At 38.7% G+C, this 20,865-nt stretch overlaps 1 protein-coding gene across 1 annotated transcript; it reads left to right on the top strand.

The window, feature by feature from the left end:
* The first annotated feature begins 486 nt into the window (after positions 1-486).
* Positions 487-20,507, top strand: THAP12 (THAP domain containing 12). Its single transcript, XM_074304116.1, has 5 exons — positions 487-854; positions 14,304-14,424; positions 16,285-16,392; positions 17,034-17,070; positions 17,651-20,507. Exons 1-5 carry the CDS (start codon positions 766-768, stop codon positions 19,597-19,599), a joined length of 2,304 nt encoding a protein of 767 aa, XP_074160217.1. The 5' UTR covers positions 487-765; the 3' UTR covers positions 19,600-20,507.
* Positions 20,508-20,865: the final 358 nt, after the last annotated feature.

Here is a 20,865-nt window from a genome sequence, read left to right as displayed (position 1 = left end):
GGGGTGTTACATGGACAGATGCTGCTTTCAGCCTCTGTCCAGCTTTTTAAAAAACGAGTGGGTCTCCCGCGCTGCTTTATTCCCAGCGTCTGTTTCTTTGGCCCGCTCCAAAGAGCTCCTCACGAGTGAGGTGGGCTCTCCAAAGACCCCGACGCCGAATAGGACATGCGGGATCTGCAGCAGGGAGAGCGGCGCTTTTCGGAAGGAAGGGGCGCTCAGCTCGTGTAGGTGAGCATCTGGCGCCCGGGCTTCACTTTCCGCTCCCCACCCCCGCGTTCCCCGGCTCCCCGCGCCTGCGCGTCGCGAGAGCTTCTCCCCCCCACCCCAGACACCGCCCTTCTCCGCCCCGTTCGCGGTCGGCCTGGTGCGGCCCTCACTGCGCGTGCTCTCAGGACAGAAGTCCCGGAGAAAAGGCGGGGAGGAGAGGAAGCCGAAGGGAAGAGAGCCCCCGGCAGCTGCGAGGGGGAGGGAGGCAGGGTGCATTGTGGGAAGGAGGCGGCAGCGTCCCGGGCGGACGGGCGGTCTAGAGCCGAAGGCGGCGGCGGTAAATCCTCCCGGCCGCTCACAGCACTGTGGAGCTGCGTGCCCAGCCCGGCCTCGGCCCACGGCGCCCCTCCTCCTCCTCCTCTCACCCTCCCTCCCTTCCTCTCTTCCCCTCCCCTCCTCCTCCTTCCCCCCGAGCCCAGCCGGGCCGGCCTCCCCGGGGGCCGGGAGGCGGCCGGCGGGGGGCAGGGGGAGGAGGCCCGGCCGGCTGGACGGGCGACGATGCCGAACTTCTGCGCTGCCCCGAACTGCACGCGGAAGAGCACGCAGTCGGACCTGGCCTTCTTCAGGTTCCCGAGGGACCCTGCCCGGTGAGTGTCCGCGGCGCGGCCGCCCCACACCCCGCACCCCTCGCCCCGGGCTCCGGAGCCAGCAAGCGGACGCTCCTTCCAGCCGGACCCCCTCCTGGCGCGAGCTGTCCCCCGCCGGGGACCGAGCGGGGGCGGGGGGGGGTAGTGCGCAGGCGCCGATCCTGGACTGTCGGAACGACCCCGGGAGGAAACAGAGGTGGGCACGTGCGCCCTGGGGAGGGGCCCCCACTTGTCAAGCCTTTGGGGAGAAGCCGGGCGCCCGAGGCTGACCACGGACCTGAGGGAGACCTCCGTCAGTGGTTATTCATTGCACTCCTGCTCCATGCTCTGTAGGGACGCCGGGCAACGTGCCTTTATTAGGCTCCTACTGTGTACCCAGCCACTGTCCTTGTTAAGCGATGGGGAAATAAAAAAAACAAGCAAACCTCCCCCCAAACCCAGCACCTGCTCCCCGGAGGTCACTGCTTAGTGGGGGAAAGCTCGTGCACACCGCACCGGTCAGCCGTGACCTCTGGACGCTTAGGCAGCGTGACAGCCGGTCTGCCGGACCAGCGTCCAGTGTGGGGAGCAGGGAAGTGACACGGGCCGGCCGAGAGCTCCACAGTAATTACTGTGGAAAGGGCAGGACGCGGAGGTCTGAGGCGCGAGGAGGGCTCTGTGGAGGAGGGGCTTGCGCTCGGCCTCCCTCCGTGCCCCCGGAGAGCCCCGGCCGGCGGAGCCTCGCTTTGGTACTTTTAATCCGAGATGATTCCCCGGCTGCCGGGTGGTGCAGGGCCCGCAGGCACAAGGCCTGAGTTCGGATTCTGCCTCGCGGGTCACCTGCCTCCAGTTACCTCAGCCCCTTCTGTAAATGGAGGAGCAGAACAGTGTCTCTCAGGGTTACGTAAGTTCGGTGAGATAAACTTGCCCAACGTATCAGACCTTGTGGCCGTCTCCTTGGCCTTCCTCTTACTCGTGTGTGTGTGTGTGTGTGTGTGTGTGTGTGTGTGTGTACGCACCTAACATGGAATATACACACGGGTAAGGGTCCCTTCCTTACTCTGTCCACCCCTCCTTCCTGAAAGCAGGTGCCATGTAAAATGTCTGACGTCCGCCATTGCCTGATGCTGTTGTAGTAATAGGCACGGAGATGTTTATTCAGTGAATAAATTGACTGGCTCCTCCAGGACCTCTGCTCTCTCTTCTCTTGAGAAAGGTTTTCATCTTCCAACTCATGCAACCCTTTACAACGAATCTCTCTAACACCTTTATAGTCCTGCAATATTCCTCATCATTTCTGCCCGGGATCTTTTTTAACCTGTCAGGCTGTGCTTTGAACTCTGGTGCCGAGCCTTACTTTGTATTTTCCCAATATCTGGACCTGGGCTCTGCAAATGATAAACACACACTGTTTACTGAACTAAGGGTTTTAAAAAAAAAAGACTACCAGAGTCCAATAGAACAAAAACCATCTGTTCTACCTATCACTTTACAGAGAAGGAATCTGAGGCATGGGTAAGAAGGCCGTTTGTCATTTTCCGAGATCACACCAAGCAAGGTTTAAAACCCAAGTTTCTGCCTCCTAATTTAGTTCCCTTTCTACTTCCCCACGTTGTAAAAGATACCATTTATCCCATTTTCTTACTTCCCAACTTCTCTTTGCCTGTGGATAAAAGATACCCCCCTTTGACCTAGTATTCATGGTTCTCTGTAGTCTGACCCCAGACATTCAAGAAGCATGTTTAGTACTTACTAGGGGTAGTATGCTTAAGAATGGTGATGCAAAGAAAAGCAAAGACTGCTTCTAATGGCACAAAATGGGAATAGATGTGTGCAGAGTAATTGGAAGGGGGTGGGGGGACAGCCAGGAAAGACCTAGAGAAACTGGGCTTTTGAGCCAAGTTCTGAAGGAAGCTATGGAAACTGAGAGGGAGAAGGGAAAACATTTAACCTGGGACTTTTAATTTCACTTTGTAAACATATGTACAGACAAGTTACATATAAGATAAGGGATAATTAGAGAAAAGGCGCTAGAATTAATTAGGGAATAACTTCCTAAAGAGTTGGGATTTTAGCTAGAACTTGAAGGAAGCTAGGAAAGCAGAGATGAGCCAGAGAGTCAGCAAGTAGACCAGTGTTCCTGAATTGCAGTGTGGCCAAAGTGTAAGAAGACTGAAAAGACTGGAGACTGCTGGTCAGCAAGGGTCTGAAGAGCACTAGGAGCCATTGGAGTTTGAGTAGGTCAGGCAGCGTCTGATAGGAGCTTTAGGAAATGGCCGTGGCGGTAGAATGAGGATGGCCTGGCCTGGGGAGAGACTTGAGGCAGAAAGAATGAAAGCTGTGGCTGTAGGCTGGGGAGGAGGCGAGAGGGCCTTGGCTCTCTTGGTGCTAGTGCGGTGGAGAGGGGCATGAACTACTTCCTAGCTTCCTTCAAATCTCAGCTACAGACCCGTTTTCTGAACACTGCCTTCCCAGTCCTGGGAATCTTATGGTCTCTCTGGATTTCCCCCAGTTTATCTTTTTTCTTTATTGTTTGTATGTAGTTGTTTGCAAGCTGTCTCTCTGTGAATATTTTTCTAGTTTTTATTATTCAAAATTCAAGGCACAATCTAGTCACTTTATTTTCCATGTTTTTACCTAAATGTAACTTCATTTATCATGCTCACGGTTAAACATCTGTTGTTGGCTTTTGTATCCCCAGAGCTTAGTATCACAATGGCTTTTCCAAACATTTTTATCCCTCCTCAGACCTCTCAGGGCTCCCCTCTCTCCATTCTTTCAACTAGGAATATTGCCTCATTGTTCACTGAAAAAAAGAGTGCTTACTTCTCCCCCCTTATCTCACATCATTCAGATGATGAATTCTGCCATTATCTCCTTCACCGGCTGTGAATGAGGAGGGGATCCCTTCTCATTACCAAGGTGAGGCCGCTCCATCCATCTCTCCTGATTGTCCCTCTCTCATCCCCACCTCTCCCTTCTCCCTCTCTGCTGCCGGTAAAGATACCTGAGGCCCCTCCCCCCCTCCTCGGAGCAGCCTCATTTGATCTTGTCTCTGATCCCTCTTGTCTCATGCCTCTTTTCATCCCTACATCTCTCCTCCTGTTTGTGGCCCAGCTCTAATCAGTGCTTCTGCTGCCTTTTCTCTCACTGCCTCCCCATTGTAGTCTCACTTCCAGTCCCATTCCCCAGAAGGCTGCTCTCTCCACTTACTAATGCTCTTTTAATTGCCAGATCTTAATCCTTTTCCTTTTTTAACCTCCCTGCGTCTTTGACATGGTCAGTCACTCTCTTTTCCCTTTCATTCTCTTTTTTCAAGACGCTGCTCTTGCCTGATCCTCTTACCAAACTGCTCCCCAGTCTCCTCTGCTGGGTCTTCATGTGTGCTATGCCATTCCCACTAACTCTGGGGCTTCCCTAAGACTTCCCTGTCTGGGGCCCTCTTCTCCCTCTAGGTTGTTCTGCCTGGTGATTTCCCTGATTTTGTCCTTGTGTTTACTAGATTATAAACTCCTTGTGGGCAGTGAGTGATTTTCATCCTTGTACCTTGGTTTTTTTGAGCAATTTGTATCTAATACAATTGTTGAATTTGATCAAACTGAATTATTTATCTCCCTGCTGGTCTCTTTCCACCTCCTACTTGTTTCTCCCAAAGTGGGACAAAGTACATCTCCACACCATTCTTCTTTACTGATGGATTCTCCTTGAGCCCCACCTCTCAGTGACTGAAGATGGGATACAAAATGGCTTGAGTACTGGTTCTTTATTTGAGAATCTGAGTTCAAATTCTGCTTTTGCCAGCTCTTCCTTTTGTGAACTTGGGCTTTAGCTGTTCATCTGTTTAAAAAAAAAAAAAGAAAAGAAAAAGAAAAAAAATTAGGTTGGGGTTGAGGCCACTTTACTCTGAGGCTCTTTCCTACTCTGTCTAGGACCTATAATAGGCTGCCCGTTCTTCACTTTGTTTAATCCCTAAGGATTAATCCCTAAGGACTCTGTGTGTGACCCAATTTGGGTTTGTTTAGCAAAAATACTGGATGGTTTGCCTTTTCCTTCTGCTCTTGTTACAGATGCGGAAACGAGTTAAACAGGGTTAAATGACTTACTCAAGGTTACAGCTAGTAAGTATTCGAGGCTGAATTGGAACTCAGGTTTTTTTTGGACTCTAGTCCTCTTTCCATCTAGCAGTCAGTGGCCTTCAAATTTTTTACATCCTTTTCCATTTTTTTTTTAAGTATACACTTCTTAACATGTATGTTTTTATTAATCTGGTTTTTTTACACCACCCCAATATCCATCCCTTTCCCAGAGAATTGTCATATAACAAGTATACTTTAAGACAATGAAAGAAAAGAGAAAAAAATCCCAACATAACTGATCAGTATGTTGAAAAAATCTGACATTGTGTGCAATATGCAACATTTATAGACCTCTCACTCTGCAAAGAGGGAGGGTGGAAGTGTCTTGTCATATTTCTTTTGAGCCATGCTTGTTCTTTATAAGTTTTATTGCATTCTCTTTTGATATGTTTGGGGTGAGTTTTTTTCTGTTTTCATTGTTACCATCTTTATGTATATTGTTTCTGTGGATTTGCTGACTTTGCATCAGTTCATATAAATCTTTTAATTTTCTGTACATCTTTGTTTATACTTATGAATTATTTAAACATACTATATTAAATGTATACATTAAAAAACATACCTTGAAATAGAAACTAAAAAGGTTAAACTAAAGATGAAATAAAAAAGCGTATAAAAACAGTTTTTATTAATGAAACAAACTCACTTGAACTAAAATATTTAATATTTTTAGGATGAGCGATATGATTGATTAATTTCTTTTGGAAAATTTTGGCTCAATATTTTGATGTGATTTAAAGTTCTAAGGTCAGTTTATTTTAATTTGATTTTATTGGCTATCTTAACTGAAACTTTATCAAAAGATCCATAGATTGAAATGAAACAAGTATGTTGTTAGCTGAGCTTACTAAAATCTTGATACTCATTTTTCAATCCTATCCAGCAATCATGCTGTTTTTATTGAAATCTGGCTAAAATATTTCCATCTTCCCTGATATTAAATCAATTGTTCTTGGAAAGTAATTGGAAGATGTTTGGTTTTATTTTAGCAAACAGATTAAAAACCCATTGAAATGCTCATATTTTAAGTAGGTTGGAAAATTACATTTCAACTTTATTTTTGTCAGCAAAAGCATTTTGAATGTCTTGCTAATTATGAGTTTTCATAATTGTTGCTAGCTAAATTGTCATAACACAGAATGCACATTTAGGACAAGGTCTATACTTAACATAGTAGATATAATCCATATTTCAAATAATTTTGAGAGATTTAAATGTTTTTGGCTAACTTCTTGCCAGATCTGTTAAGTTTAAATTATTTTTAGATTGGAATATGGCTAAAGGGCTTGAACCTTGTAAGGAGGATGCTGACTGGCATTTTCTTATTCATTCTTGAATAAATTATCTTTAGAGTTGTTTTTAATCTGGTTTCTTTGCAGAAATTTATTTAAGCCATTTGTCCATTTTGTGGGGGTCACTTAAGTGTAAATGAGATTACATAATTCATAAATCTACTTAACCAGTACAGTGCAATATATGGAAAACATTGCTGTGAATCTCTCACTTTTGTGGAACTCTGGCTTCTATTCCCTCAGCCTTTCTCCTTTAATATGTAACTGAGGGAAGGTGCCAATGTGTCAGTCTATTTATGAATTAGTAAAGCTTAATTTTACTTTTTCTTTTTTTTTTTTTTTTTACTTAATAGTATTTTCTTTTTTCCCAATTACATGAACAGATAGTTTTCAATATTCATTTTTGTATGATTTTGAGTTCCAAATTTTTCCCTCTCCCTTCTTTTTTCCCTCCCTCAACCCCAAGACAGCAAGCATTCCAATATAGGTTATATATGTACAATTATTTTAAACATATTTCCATATTAGTCATGAAATGAAAGAAAGAATTTTTCTTTTTCTAGATTAAAAAATAGATATTCATATGTCATCACATAACCTAATAAATTATCTTGGAGGGAATTAGGTAGTGTAGTGATAGAGAGTCAAGAAGAACTGAATAGTATTCAACTATTTCAGACATTTACTTTTTGGGCAAATCACTTAACCTTTCTCAGACTTAATCTGCATCTGCAAAAATAATACATGTAAACCTTATGTCTCACTCCATTTAGAGGAATAATATTAGAATTCTGAAATCCCTTAAGAGGGTTTCTTAGTTAAGCACCTAGCATGTGTGAGTCAAAATGCTGAGCACTGGGGAGACAGTCTTTTTAGGGTATTGTGGACAGATGTTTGCCCAGCCTTTACTTGACTACTTTAAAGGGAGGAAGAGAGCTGATGATGAAGTCATTTCATTGTAGTGCAACTCTGATCATTAGAAAGGATCTCCTTGTTCCCTGTAACTTGATTTTAGTTTTGCTCTTAGAACAAGACAGCATTTTAGATGTGTTTTTCAGACACTGTAACATCCTGTTTTCCTTTTACTGGACATCTTCCTTCTCTTTGCTAAACCTGTGATTGATTAATGCCTAGAAGTTGTTTCTACAAATATTTGCTGAATGGACAGTTGCTTTTTTCAAGGCTATTAATAACTAAAAATGGAATAGGCCACTTTGTGAAGTGGTAAGCCCTCAGATTTCAGGCCTTGGGATCTCAAACATCCCTTTGACTCTGATTCTAGAATCTGCTCTATAAAAACCTTGTGAAAAAACCTTAGTTTAATGAAGAGATAGCATTTTGTGGTTCACAGCTATAATTCTATTAGAGTTTAGATATTGTATATAGCTAAATTCCTGATATAATTCAAAATTTCTCACATAAGTTGATAAAAAGATTTGTGGATTAATAAAATACATTATTAGGTGGTATAGTGAATTGAGTACTAGGCCTGTTGTCAGAAAGCTCTGAGTTCAAACATATTTTAATGACTTTATGACCCTGGGTTACTTACCTGTTTGTCTCAATTTCCACATCTATAAATGAGATGGAGAAGGAAATGGCAAACCAGTTGAAAATGGGATCACAAAGAGTCAGATATGACTTAAATTCAGAAAAACAACAACCACAAAACAAATGACTACATAATAAGAAGGCAAATGGGGCAAGAAAAAAATACCAAGTGTCATGTTTGGTCTGAGAGGAAATAAGTTGTTTATGAGGAAAAGGAAAAGCTTCCTTTGTGAGGGTAGCTTATGACTTGAAATAAAAGATAGATAGATAGGAATTTACTGGTGAAGAGGAGAGAAGACATGGAATGTAGTTAGTGCGAAGTAATGGATCGTGTACTATCCTTGGAATCAGGACACCATTGTTCAGTTGTGTCCAATTCTTCGTGGCAGAAGATACTGGTTTTCTTGGCAGAGATACTGGAATGATTGGTCATTTCCTTCTTCAGCTTGTTTTACAGATGAGGAAACTGAAGGGAACTGGATCACACAGCTATTAAGTAACTCTCAAATCCTGTTTCATTTATTAGTTATTTGACTTTGGGAAAATCATTAAACCTAGGTTTTCATGACACTCCTATCTACAGATTCTCTTATCTGTCTGATGTCTTTGCATGCTCCTTTCAGATTTCTTCATGTCACTCTAACTTTGGGTGATGCCCAAGGTTCTGTTCTGGGCCCCCTCTTCCTTTATGGTGATCTCATCCGCTTCCAAGATTTCAATTATCTCTGTGTTAGTGTTTCCCAGATATGTTATTTGGTCTTAGTCTATCTTTTGTATTATAATCATCCATTGCCATTTGTCTCTTGAATATCTCAAAATCAGTGTGTCTAAAGCAAAATTTATTATCTTTCCCTCACATTCTCCTTACCCCTGAAGTTTTCTGTCATTGTCAAGTGCACTATCATCCTTTCAGTCACTCAGACTCACAACCTTAATGTAGTCCTTGGTTCCTTTTACTCCACATATCCAATCTATTGCAATTCTTGTTTCTGCCTGCATAGTATTCCTCTTGTTTTCCATTCTCTCTTTACTCAGCTGAGACAGTCCCTGTCTTATCACCTCTTACCTGGACTATTGCAATAGACTTCTGATTAGTCTTCCTATCCTAACAATCTTCCCTACTCTAATCCATTCTCCAGGGTAAGGTAAGGCAAGGTGATTTTTATAAAGTACAAATTTACCCATGTCTCAGCCTCTTCTCTTCAGGATCACTATAAGGTCCATCTGTTTGTCCTTTAAAGCTTTTCATAGCCTGGCTCCTTTCTTCCTTTCTATCCTTTTTACATTTCCCTCTCTCCAAATAACTGCAAACCAGCTACAATCTCCAGCTTGAGACATTCCATCTCTTTTCACCTTTTTACTGGTTGTTCCCTGTGTCTAGAATGGCCTTTTTTCTTGTCTTCCCCTCTTAGTTTGTTTGGCTTTCTTCAAGACTCATTGAATCTTACCTTCTGCAGGAGGCCTTTCCTGTTCTTTCCAGCTGCCATTGCCTTACTCTTCAAAATTCGTAAATCTACTTGAAATATTATGTGAATTTACTTTATTGTTTACATTTTGTCTACCCCTTTTAAATGTATACTACTTGAAGGTTGTGATTTTTTCCATTTCTTTTCTTAGTATGATGTCTAGGATGTGTCAAGCTTTTAATGAATATGTTAACTGACTAATCCTCCATGTGCTTTAATTTCCTAATTTTTAAAGTGAAGGCTGGGCTTGATGCCTTCTAAGGTCCCTTCCATCTCTAATTCTAAGGTTTATGGGGGCATATTCAAGAAGCAGTTCATGAAAAGATGGGATAAAAGCCCCAAAAGATTGATATTCCACTATCACTCCCTCCCATCTCCCTCATTTTACTGGTCCAGAAAGTGAGTTGTTGGTCATTTCTGCTGTTGATTTTTAGATTGGCTGGAATTAGAAAGGGTTTATGTTGCCTAATGAAGCTAACTTACTTTTCCTATGTGACTTTGTTACTTTTCTGTGTATATCCATCTTATTTACATATGAATGAATTTAGAAACTACTTGGAAATTTCTTTGGTAAAGTTAAAGTACCAGTTGTTACCTCGGGGTTAATTGTGGAACCACTTTCTCTCTGATGCCTTAGGCACCTCACAGCTTTTTAAAAGCTATTCAGATTCAAGATGTTATGTAAATCTTTCTTCTCCTCTCTCTTAGCTAGTGATTGAGAATCTAAAGATGTAGGGCAAATCATTTAACTTCTCTGCTTTCAGCCTATCTAATCCTGCTTTTTTACTTGCTGACACCTTACTACAATTGGCCTTCTGTACCTTTCAGTTATTGCCTAGCCCAATCTAGTCCAGCCCATATGAGAAATGAATTCCAACTATATCCAAATAGTTATACAATTTATATACAAGTCTCTGTTTAGAGATGTATTGTTTTTCAATCATCCTTGATTCTTTGTAACTCCATTTGGAGTCTTTTTGGCAAAGAAAACTCAGGATCACACAGCTAGTTAAATATCTGAGGCAAGATTTGAACTAGGAAGAAGAGTGTTCATTCATTACTTCAGGCTCTATCCACTCTGTCTTCATCTAGTCATCATATGTTATCTAATTAAATCCCTTCACCTTCGTTATCATGTTCTGAATATTTTCCATTTTATCATTGCTCTTCTTCATATGGATGGTTCCCAGAACCAAAGGCAGTACTCTAGTTCAAGTCTGTTCAAGACCATTACCTCTTTGTTCCCCAATTGATGGACAGTGCATTGTTTCCAGTTCCTTGCCAACTCAAAAACAATTGCTACAAATATTTTTGGAATCATTTCATAGACCCAGTAGCAACACTACTGAATTAAAGAATGTTTTATAGCCCTTTGGGCATAGTTCCAAATTGCTCTCCAGAATTCACAACTCCACCAATAATGCATTAATGCCCCAGTTTACCCACATTCCCTCCCAACATCAATTATTATCTTTGCCTGTCATCTTAACCAATCTGATAAGTATTCTTTCATTTTGTCTTTACTGACCTATTCTGAGAATTTCCAAGGAATTCAAGTTAAACTCCCAACTCTGCAATTTGCAGATTGTGTTATCTTCTCTTTCTTGAATATTAATATGACATTCACTCTTTTCCAATCTTGTGCTACCTATAGTCCATTATCTTTCAAATAGTGCTGAGTGGCCTGGCCGGTAATGACAGCTGACTTTTGTTGTAACCTGGGGAATGAAATTAATCAAGGACCACTATGTTTTTTCACACTATTTCTTTATTTTATGTATCAATTCATCAGCCATTTTTTATTGTCTGTTCCAGCACAAAGAGCCATTCCCTTTAGCAGAGAAAACAGAAGAAAAATAAAAATTGAGAAGCTGAGCCTTCTCTGTCATCAGTTCTCAAGATAGCACACACCATATGCAAATAATCTTTTTTTTTTTTAATTTTCCTTTTTCAACACAAGAACAAAAACCTTTTTGTATTGTCCTTAGTTTCCCTTCTCAGCCTCAGCTCCTGTGAGGTTTTGCACTTTTGTCACTATTTTTGTAGTACTGTGCCATGGTTGTGTGTTCCTTTTCTTTTATCTAGATTTGTTTTCATCTTCTGTATTTTTTTTAAATCCCAATTGCTTAACCTAAGAGTTTGCTGTCCATCCACATTAGTCTTTTTTGACAAATCCTATTTTTTTCCTTTTTATTAGAAATTTTGTTTTATATTTTCAGAGGGGACACACTGGAGGCAGGGAAACGAAATAACAGGCTAGTTAAGAGGCCCAATTAGGAGGCCCTGGGGAGAGAGATGGTAAGGACTGGAACTAGGGTGTTAGCTGTGTGAAGAGAGAATTTGGAAGAATGCAAGAAATATTATGGAATTAGAAACAGTAAAAATTAGCTGCTGGTTGTATGTGAAGGAGTAAGGAGAATGTAGAGTTAAAGATGACTCTCTGAGGTTGTAAACCAGAGTGATTAGAAAGATGATAGAAACCGTAACAGAAATAAGAAAGGGGTGGGTTTGGGGGAGAATTAAGTTTTGTGTTGGTCATGTTAAGTTTGAGATTTTTGAGGTCATCTGGTTTAAAATGTCTAATAGACATTTGGTGATGTGTAGGACTGAAGCTCAGGAGAAGATCTAGAAGATAGTGATCTGGGAATCATATTCATAGAACAAACAAAATCTTGGGAGAGCTGGCTGGCATCATGTTGATGAGAGTATAAAGAGAGAATAGTTCACAGGTGTCCCCACAACCAAACTTCAGTTTCTCCTTTCCCACCCCTCAATCCTAACCCTCCTCTGAACTTGCCTGTTTTTGTTGAGGGCATCACCCTCCTTCCAGTCACTCAGGTTTATAAAATCTTGGAGTCATTCATGATTCTTTCCTCTCCCTCAACTCCCTTATCCATTTAGTTACCAAATATTGTTAATTTTTTCTGCCTAGTGTCTGTGACATCTGTCTCCTTTCTCTACTCCCTCAGTATGGCCCTCTGCCTACTTTAGGCACCCACTTCTTGCTGGGATTTATTCCAGTAGCCTCATAATTGGTCTCTACTTCCAGTCTCTCCCCTTTCTTCTCCATTCTTATCTCCATACAGCTGTCAAATTGATATTAGTAAAACCCAGATGACCATGCTACTCCTTTAGGCACAGATCTTCAATGGTTTCCCTTTCCTCATAGGATCAATTAGAAAATAGTTACGTAGCATTTAAAATCTGCCCCCTTCCCCTCATGTTATCCCCTTCAGACAGCCATTTTCATCACATGGGCTGTTTCTGTTTGCCAGCTTTCTGCCTTGTGCTGGTGGTTTCCCAGGTCTGGAACTCTTACTCACTGCTAGCTGCTAGCATCCCTCCCTACCTTCAGAACACAGTTCATGTGTCACCTCCGACATGGAGTTTGTTGAAACTCTCCTACCATATTACTTGTAATTTGTTTTTCTCTGTGCATATTATTTAACTAGTAGAATATAAAACCCTTGAAGGCAGAAACCTTTTTTTTTTTTTTTTTTTGTTCTCATTGTCTGTTTAAACTCTAAAATTCTGAGACTAAGTAAAGTCACTATCTATATATGGGTGACTTTACTTAGAAAAATTTGGATTCTGATCCCCTGATGGACACTGACTGTGACAAGTTCTCGCAGATAACTTTCTAGGTGTCAGAGAGAGTACTGATATGCAGTGGGATAGGAACTCCCTACATTGTGGAGAGAGAAGGTCTAAGGAAAGGAAAACTTCACATCTCACAGGCGCCTGATAGAGGAGTGCCTTCTCGTTTGTTGAATTGAGTTACATACTAGACGCTTCTTCTGTGCCAGTCCTAAGCCACAAAATGACTTGCCGTTGTGGCTCTGATTTGTGTGATCTAACAATCTAGCTCCAAACTGAGTTTATCCAATTTTTTTTCCGCAGCTGCTTGAATCATAGGATTTAGAATAATAGACTTTTACTTATTTCATCTTATGTCCTGAGGGAGCAAGAATTCTTATGTATGAGCTTATTTTTTTATGATTACCCCACAGATGGGTTATAAATTTGCCTAATGTAGATATTAGTAATAAGTGCAATGTATTAACTATTCATTTGTCTTTTTTTTTCCCCCTTTGTTTCACATTTATAACTGCCAAATGCTAAGCAAAGATTGAGGTACTTATGATTTTAAAAGTTGAGGCATTTGGTTTGATACAAGGTTTTTTCCTCATTTTTTTTTTTTTAACTTTCTGGAATTGTTATCACTGTAATGTATTTCATAAAGCTGAAATTCTCTAGGTTTTTTTTTTTTTCCTTCTCTTCTAAAAATAGGATAACATACAGAGGAGCAAAGACATCTATTTGCTGAAAAAACTTGACTTTAATGTTTTGTAAAAGAAGAGGGGGGGAAAAGAAAAATTGAAACTTGTTATTTTATTAGTGCTCAGAAAACCAGTTATGTCTTTCATTTATTGTTTATAACACACATGTGATTAGTTGATGAATAAATGATAATGGTGAAAATCTGTCCTTGGAGGTTCTAGCTCATTAATCATTCTGTTTGGGGGAAAGGCATTATGCCATTTTCATGGAGAAATAGTAAATAGTATCTTTTCTTTGGATATTTGGATATCTTATGTTCTCTAAGCATAGAATCCTAATATCTAATAAAATAGCGTCTGTTTAAAGTAGCAGATAAACTAATACTCCTTTATAGAATTTAGATATATAATTATTTAGTCAAATTGTATCTTATCGCTGACCATTTTGACCCCTTCTTACACCCATATTAGTTTTCAATATTTTTCAACAAACAAGACATTTCCTCAGTGATAGGCCCTTGTTTTTGAGAGTTTAATGCTTATTTGTTTAAAGATTATTGAAACTTCTTTAAGTAGAAGAGCACTGTCCTGGGGTTCTGGCTTCATCTTAGGAACTGAGCATAATTTGAATTTATGAATGCCTCTTGGCAGAGACTTGCTTATTTTGTCTTTGTTATCTCCAGTATCAGTTTAGCTCTTTCTGTGCAATAAGCTCCTTGTTAATATTTGTTGAATTTATTTTTAGATGCCAAAAGTGGGTGGAGAATTGTAGAAGAGCTGACTTAGAAGACAAAACACCTGATCAACTCAATAAGCATTATCGGCTTTGTGCCAAACATTTTGAGACATCTATGATTTGTAAAAGTGTAAGTTATAAAACTTGAAATATAATAATTTTCTTTTCCCATTTATTTTATTTTTAATTTTTGACTAATTTTAATTTTAATTGATATTTAATTTTAAATTTTCATAACATAGTTTGAAAAAGATGATTGCACATGAAACTGCAGATCTGTTATATATATATAATTTGCTATTCCTTTAAAATATATAATAAAGTTATGTAAATTTCTCTTTTTTTGAAATTAATAATTTTCTTAAATTATAAGAGAAATGGATTTGTATAGGGGAGAGGGTTTAAGTGGGAGTATCCACGTGAAACTTTTATCATAGTTAGATAGTATCCTTAAAAATTTTGCTTTTTTGAAACTATTTCTTAGATTTGCTAATAAAAAAAAGGAAGTTTATTAGCTTTAATTCATCTCTTATAAACTAAATCTTGGAATTTCATGTGTTTGTATGTATTTGGTTGTAATTTTTTTTTTTCCTCATATTTAATGGTTATCTGGCGAAAAAGCAAAGAATAATGAGTAGACAACCTACAGGTGTCATTTGCATCCATAAAAAGTCAAGGAGGTAGATCCCCAGTAAAGGTAATTAGGAGGAAATGGATAAGAATTACATAGAATGAAAGAGTATAGATTTATTATAATTTTCATCATTTGAAGAATACAGTTGATAAATCCATGTTGATGAGATCACAGATCCCTGTTGAGTTATATTAATACTATAATAAAAACCTAGAAAATAACATTAGTAACTTAAAATAAGTAATCTAAAAGTAAGTTAGCCAGCAGTAAAATTCTTATATCCCTTTTAGTTATTAAGAAATAGCAAATTGATCTGTTTGAATTAATCTGCTTTCCTTTTCTCTGTGCATCCCTCTGAAACTCCTAATTACTAGTGACAGGATTAGAATGCAAGATTGAAGTAATGAAAAAGATGAATATTTAGAGTAGACTTTGCAATCAATCTTAAAGACTCAATTTTGCTTTTCCTAGAGAAAAATAAAAATAAAATAATTTCTCATTGTCCCCAAGCCATTCTCTGACACTATATATTGCAGAGAAGATGCTAATTTGGAATTAATAAATTCCCTGTAGGAACTTCCCCTTCCAGTCTATTTCTTATCCAGTTCTACCTCCACCCCTTCCATCCACCCCCATCCTCTACCAAAAAAAAGCTATAAAGTGAAATGGAAATAATTGTTGACAAGTCATCAAAGTGGCAGGTAGTAGGGTCAAGAAGAAAGTTTCCCTGAGATCCCAAATTAGGGTGGAGGGACCAGAAATTTATAGATTTGTGTGAAAGTGTAAAGATGGAATTGAATTTTAAAATTTAGGCCTTAGAGGGACTATGGAAGCAATGCAGTTCCTTGAGACAAAGGTTTGATAGATGATAAGTGATTTAAACAAGCAAGAGAAAGAATTCCTAGATGTTGAGGAGATGGAGAAATGATGTAGTCAAGATGTTAGAGGAGTCATCAGTATGTATATTAAGGATTCCAAAGACTTTATATTGCCTTTTAGAAGAAATTCTTCATAGAGAGGCTTCACTATGCTATGCAGAGAGAGCTAGCTTCAGAATCAGGAAGATGACCTGAGTTCAGGTGGAGTCAGGAGGAACTGGATTCAGGTCTTTGTCTGGCATATTCAGACAGCATCTCAGGAGCTTCTTTTTAATTCTTAAATTTCTGAGATAGCAAATACAGTTTAATTAAGATTGGGGTAGGAGTTGTAGTTGACCAAATTGACACTGTTAGATTGTTCCAAACCCTTTAAATAGTTGAAAGAATGCTGAGGAATTGCTTAAAAAATTGTATTCTATTTAATTGTCTTATTCTTATGGCATATATCTTTTTTTTTTTTTTTTTTTTTTTTTTTTAGAGCCCTTATAGAACAGTTCTCCGAGATAATGCTGTACCAACAATATTTGATCTTACAAGTCATCTGAACAATCCACATAGTAGGCATAGAAAACGAATAAAGGAGTTGGTATGTTTAAATTCTGCTCATCTGTACTGCAAGATTTTATCAGTTGAGGATATTTGTAATTTCAAAGGCAGAAGAATTGAAAATTTGGATTGTAGTAACCTACATTTGAGGTGTTTTTTTTTGTTGTTGTTCTTTTGTTTTGTTTTGTTTTTAAGGTTTTTACCCTTGGGCAATCGTCTTTTCCTTAATTAAATTTAGTGGCTTGATTAAACCTTTTTTGGTGTTATTGATCAAGGACAATATTAACCAATTCTTGCAGCATCGTGGCATTAAGGAGGAAGGAGATATGCCATATGTTTTCTTTACCTAGCAATAAGGAAATTGTAAAGAGATGTATATGATATGTTCAACCTAATTAATTAAATATGGGCAGGTTTTCAGAAAGACTTGTGCATTACCAGTGCAATACAAAGTGATCTTCTGGTACTGTCTCTCCCCTCTAGGATTCCTGTAATAACATTTCATTAATTCATTTTTTTCAAATTAATTTAGTTATTTAATTTGAGTTATTTTATTGTTTGAGTTTATATTCATGTGTGTATTTATGATCTTGAGAGAATTAGTAATTAAGCAAAAAATAAGTTACTCTGAGGTAATATACTTGGAATTATTTACTAAATGAGGTTTTTCCTTGTCTTTAGAGTGAAGATGAAATCAAGTCACTGAAAGAACGAAAAAGTAAGTGGTTAAATATTTTATGTTAATATAAAATGGAATAGTCTAACACTGACAATCTGATTACTCTATGTGATAAAGTTCAGCTATATTCATTTTCCCTTTGATGAGTATAGATGACATATCTGTACACTGTTCTCCCATCCTGAATGACCCATGTAAATTCTTATCAAAATGTTGATGACTAAAAAGTTGTTGCTGCTTAGTATAGTGGAAAGGTCTCAGCAAGATTTCAGAACTTTGGGTTTAATCCTAATGTTACTAATTGCAAGTTTGGAAAACATTTATTAAAAATACATCTTAAGAACTTTCTATGTTGAATGCATTTTTCTGGATCCTAACTTATTCCCTGTGAGCTCAGGCAAAGTGTGTAAACTCTACTTCAGTTCTCTTATCTGTAAAGTGTGGGAATTTTCCTGGATGAACTCAAAAGCACTGTCCTTAACATTTCATGCATTGAGCTAGTTGCCTGTACTGATTTCTTTTTCTCTTCTAAGTTTAGTCAGTAAGGATAGTGTAGAAAGCATTTGTTTTTAAGTTTTGGATCTCTTTATAAAATTAATCTTTATGTTTTGTCTTCTAGTTGATGAAACCTCTGAACAGGAGCAAACCAATCAAGAAACAAATAACAGTAATAGTACTCAAAATGCAGTTGCAGAAGGGGGAGGAGAACAGGATGAAGAAGTTTTACCTTTAACACTAGAAGAGAAGGAAAACAAAGATTACCTTAAATCTTTGTTTGAAATTTTGATTCTTATGGGTAAACAAAATATACCCTTAGATGGCCATGAAACGGATGAAATTCCAGAAGGTATATTTATGCCAGATAACTTCCAAGCTCTGCTTGAGTGTAGAATTAATGCTGGTGATGAGGTTTTGCGGAAACGTTTTGAGACAACAGCAGTCAACATGTTGTTCTGCTCTAAAACTCAGCAAAAACAAATGCTGGAGATCTGTGAGAGCTGCATCCGAGAAGAAACGCTCAGGGAAGTAAGGGACTCTCACTTCTTCTCCATTGTTACTGATGATGTAGTGGACATAGCCGGAGAGGAGCACTTACCAGTGTTAGTCAGATTTGTGGACGACTCTCATAACTTGAGAGAAGAATTTATAGGTTTTCTTCCTTATGAAGCTGATGCTGAAATTTTGGCTGTTAAGTTTCATACTACTATTACTGAAAAGTGGGGCTTGAACATGGAGTACTGTCGGGGCCAGGCCTACATTGTCTCCAGCGGGTTTTCTTCAAAGATGAAAGTTGTGGCTATGAGACTTTTGGAGAAATATCCCCAAGCTGTCTACACCCTCTGCTCCTCCTGTGCCTTAAACACGTGGCTGGCAAAATCCATTCCTGTGGTGGGAGTATCTGTTGCTTTGGGGATCATTGAAGAAATTTGTTCTTTTTTCCATCGGTCTCCACAGTTGCTGGTGGAACTTGATAGTGTTATCTCTGTTCTCTTTCAGAATAATGAAGAGAAGGGTAACGAGCTAAAGGAGATCTGCCGTTCTCAATGGACAGGCAGACATGATGCCTTTGAGATTTTAGTGGACCTTCTACAAGCACTTGTTTTATGTTTAGATAATATCAACAGCGATACAACTGTTAGATGGGATAACTTTATTGCTGGCCAAGCCTTTATTCTTGGGAGTGCATTAGTAGATTTTGATTTCATTGTCACTGTTGTGGTTCTGAAAAACATACTCTCTTTTACAAGAGCTTTTGGGAAGAATCTCCAGGGTCAGACCTCTGATGTCTTCTTTGCAGCCAGCAGTTTGACTGCAGTGTTACATTCTTTAAATGAAGTGATGGAAAATATTGAAGTTTATCATGAATTTTGGTTTGAGGAAGCCACAAATTTGGCCACTAAGCTAGATATAGAAATTAAGCTCCCTGGAAAATTTCGCAGATCTCAGCAAGCTAACCTAGAACCTGAGGTGACATCTGAAAGCTACTATAAAGAGGTACTTAGTGTCCCCACTGTGGAGCACATCATCCAGGAGCTGAAGGACATCTTCTCTGAACAGCACCTCAAAGCACTGAAATGTCTGTCTTTAGTGCCCTCTGTTATGGGACAGCTGAAATTTAATACATCTGAAGAACACCATGCTGATATGTACAAAAGTGACCTTCCTAATCCAGACACTCTTTCTGCAGAACTTCACTGTTGGAGAATCAAATGGAAACACAGAGGAAAAGATATTGAGCTCCCAGCAACCATTTATGAAGCCTTGCATCTACCAGATATCAAATTTTTTCCTAATGTTTATGCATTACTTAAAGTCCTCTGCATACTCCCAGTGATGAAGGTTGAGAATGAGAGATATGAAAATGGTCGAAAACGTCTTAAAGCATACTTAAGGGATACTTTGACATCTCACAGGTCAAGTAACTTGGCTTTACTTAACATAAACTTTGACATAAAACATGACTTAGATTTAATGGTGGACACTTACATTAAACTCTACACGAGTAAGTTGGACCTCCAAGAAGAAGTTCTTCCCACAACTAATTCAGAAATAACTGAAAATACATAAGGAAATTGACCAAAATAGGTTTTTTCCCTGAATTTACACATTGGGAGGTCACATAATCAATCATTGAAGATAAGTTTGCCTTTAGATCTCCATTTGGATATGTTAGCCACTGATAATCTGTATGTTAAAACTGCTATTCGATGAATTGGAAGTCTTTGAAAATTGATTTCATTTCTTGGTGATTTCTGCTGGTAGCTAATGCTCTGGAGATATTTTAGTTATCTTCATTCTGGACATATAATTTGTGATTGCCAGGAATCCAACTATCAGGTTTTGGGTTTCTTAGTTATTGTGAAAAAAATAAGTATTGGGAGGAGAAGTGGGAGAAAAAAAATAAGTTAAAATGAAGCTCGCTACTGACCACTGACTCCTATGTTTGTTTGTTGGTTGTTTTTTTCTTTTTTAATGTTGTACCATTGACAGTAAAAAAAAAAAAAAAAAAAAAAAGATATATTGGAGAAGAGTCTATTCTAATTCACGACCTCATACCATTTCCATGTTGACTCTGACTTCATCAAGTGAATGTAAATGAATGAGTTCACTTAAAATTTAAGTGATAGAGCCAATGTTGTTCCTCATAAATGAGTGATTGTTGTGGTTTACATTCCTCTGTTGGGGCTCCACACTAACTGTTTCATGAACTTTTCACAGTTATATATTAAACATTCTGTTCTATGATCTTGAAGCCAATCTCACAAGCATAAAAAACTGATTTTGTTTGTGTTTATTCTGCCTTTTTTCCATGCCTCATCTTGACTTGTAAACCTAACCTGGAGAACTTGCAAATTAGGATTTTGTGGTTTATCTAGGAGTAATGAGGAAAATATTACTGTTATTTTTGGTGAAAAAAAAAAAAAGCAATTTTTGTATAGTTTATTCATTCTAAATAAAATGTGAATTTTCTTTAATTATCAAGTAATTTTCATTATTTTTAGTCTAATGAGACATTATGAGAGGAAGTATGGCATAGTGAATAAAAAGTTTGTTTGGGAGCATGGATCACCTGGGTTCAGATCTCATCTCTTGCACATCATGGCTATGTGACCATGGGCAAATCACTTAACTTCTCAAAGCCCAAGCAACTCTCACAGTTTTAAAAATATTTAATTTTTCAGGTAATAGGTACCTATTTTCTTTCTACCCCAAATGAACTTCAGTAACACCTTAATGAAAATAAAATAAGTAAAATAGAACTCTTTTTAACAAATACAACTAGGCAGAACAAATTCCTGTATTTTCCTTGTCCAAAAATTTATTCCTCATCCT

This window comes from Sminthopsis crassicaudata, chromosome 3 (assembly GCF_048593235.1).
Source record: "Sminthopsis crassicaudata isolate SCR6 chromosome 3, ASM4859323v1, whole genome shotgun sequence".
NCBI lineage: Eukaryota > Metazoa > Chordata > Mammalia > Dasyuromorphia > Dasyuridae > Sminthopsis > Sminthopsis crassicaudata.
Note: the sequence above shows the minus strand (reverse complement) of the source record. Positions and strands in the feature narration are given on the sequence as shown.

Coding starts and splice junctions, on each gene's coding strand:
- THAP12 (XM_074304116.1), top strand. CDS start 766: ATGCCGAACTTCTGCGCTGCCCCGAACTGCACGCGGAAGAGCACGCAG. Junction 855..14,303: donor TTCCCGAGGGACCCTGCCCG/GTGAGTGTCCGC, acceptor ATTTATTTTTAG/ATGCCAAAAGTGGGTGGAGA. Junction 16,393..17,033: donor GAAAACGAATAAAGGAGTTG/GTATGTTTAAAT, acceptor CCTTGTCTTTAG/AGTGAAGATGAAATCAAGTC.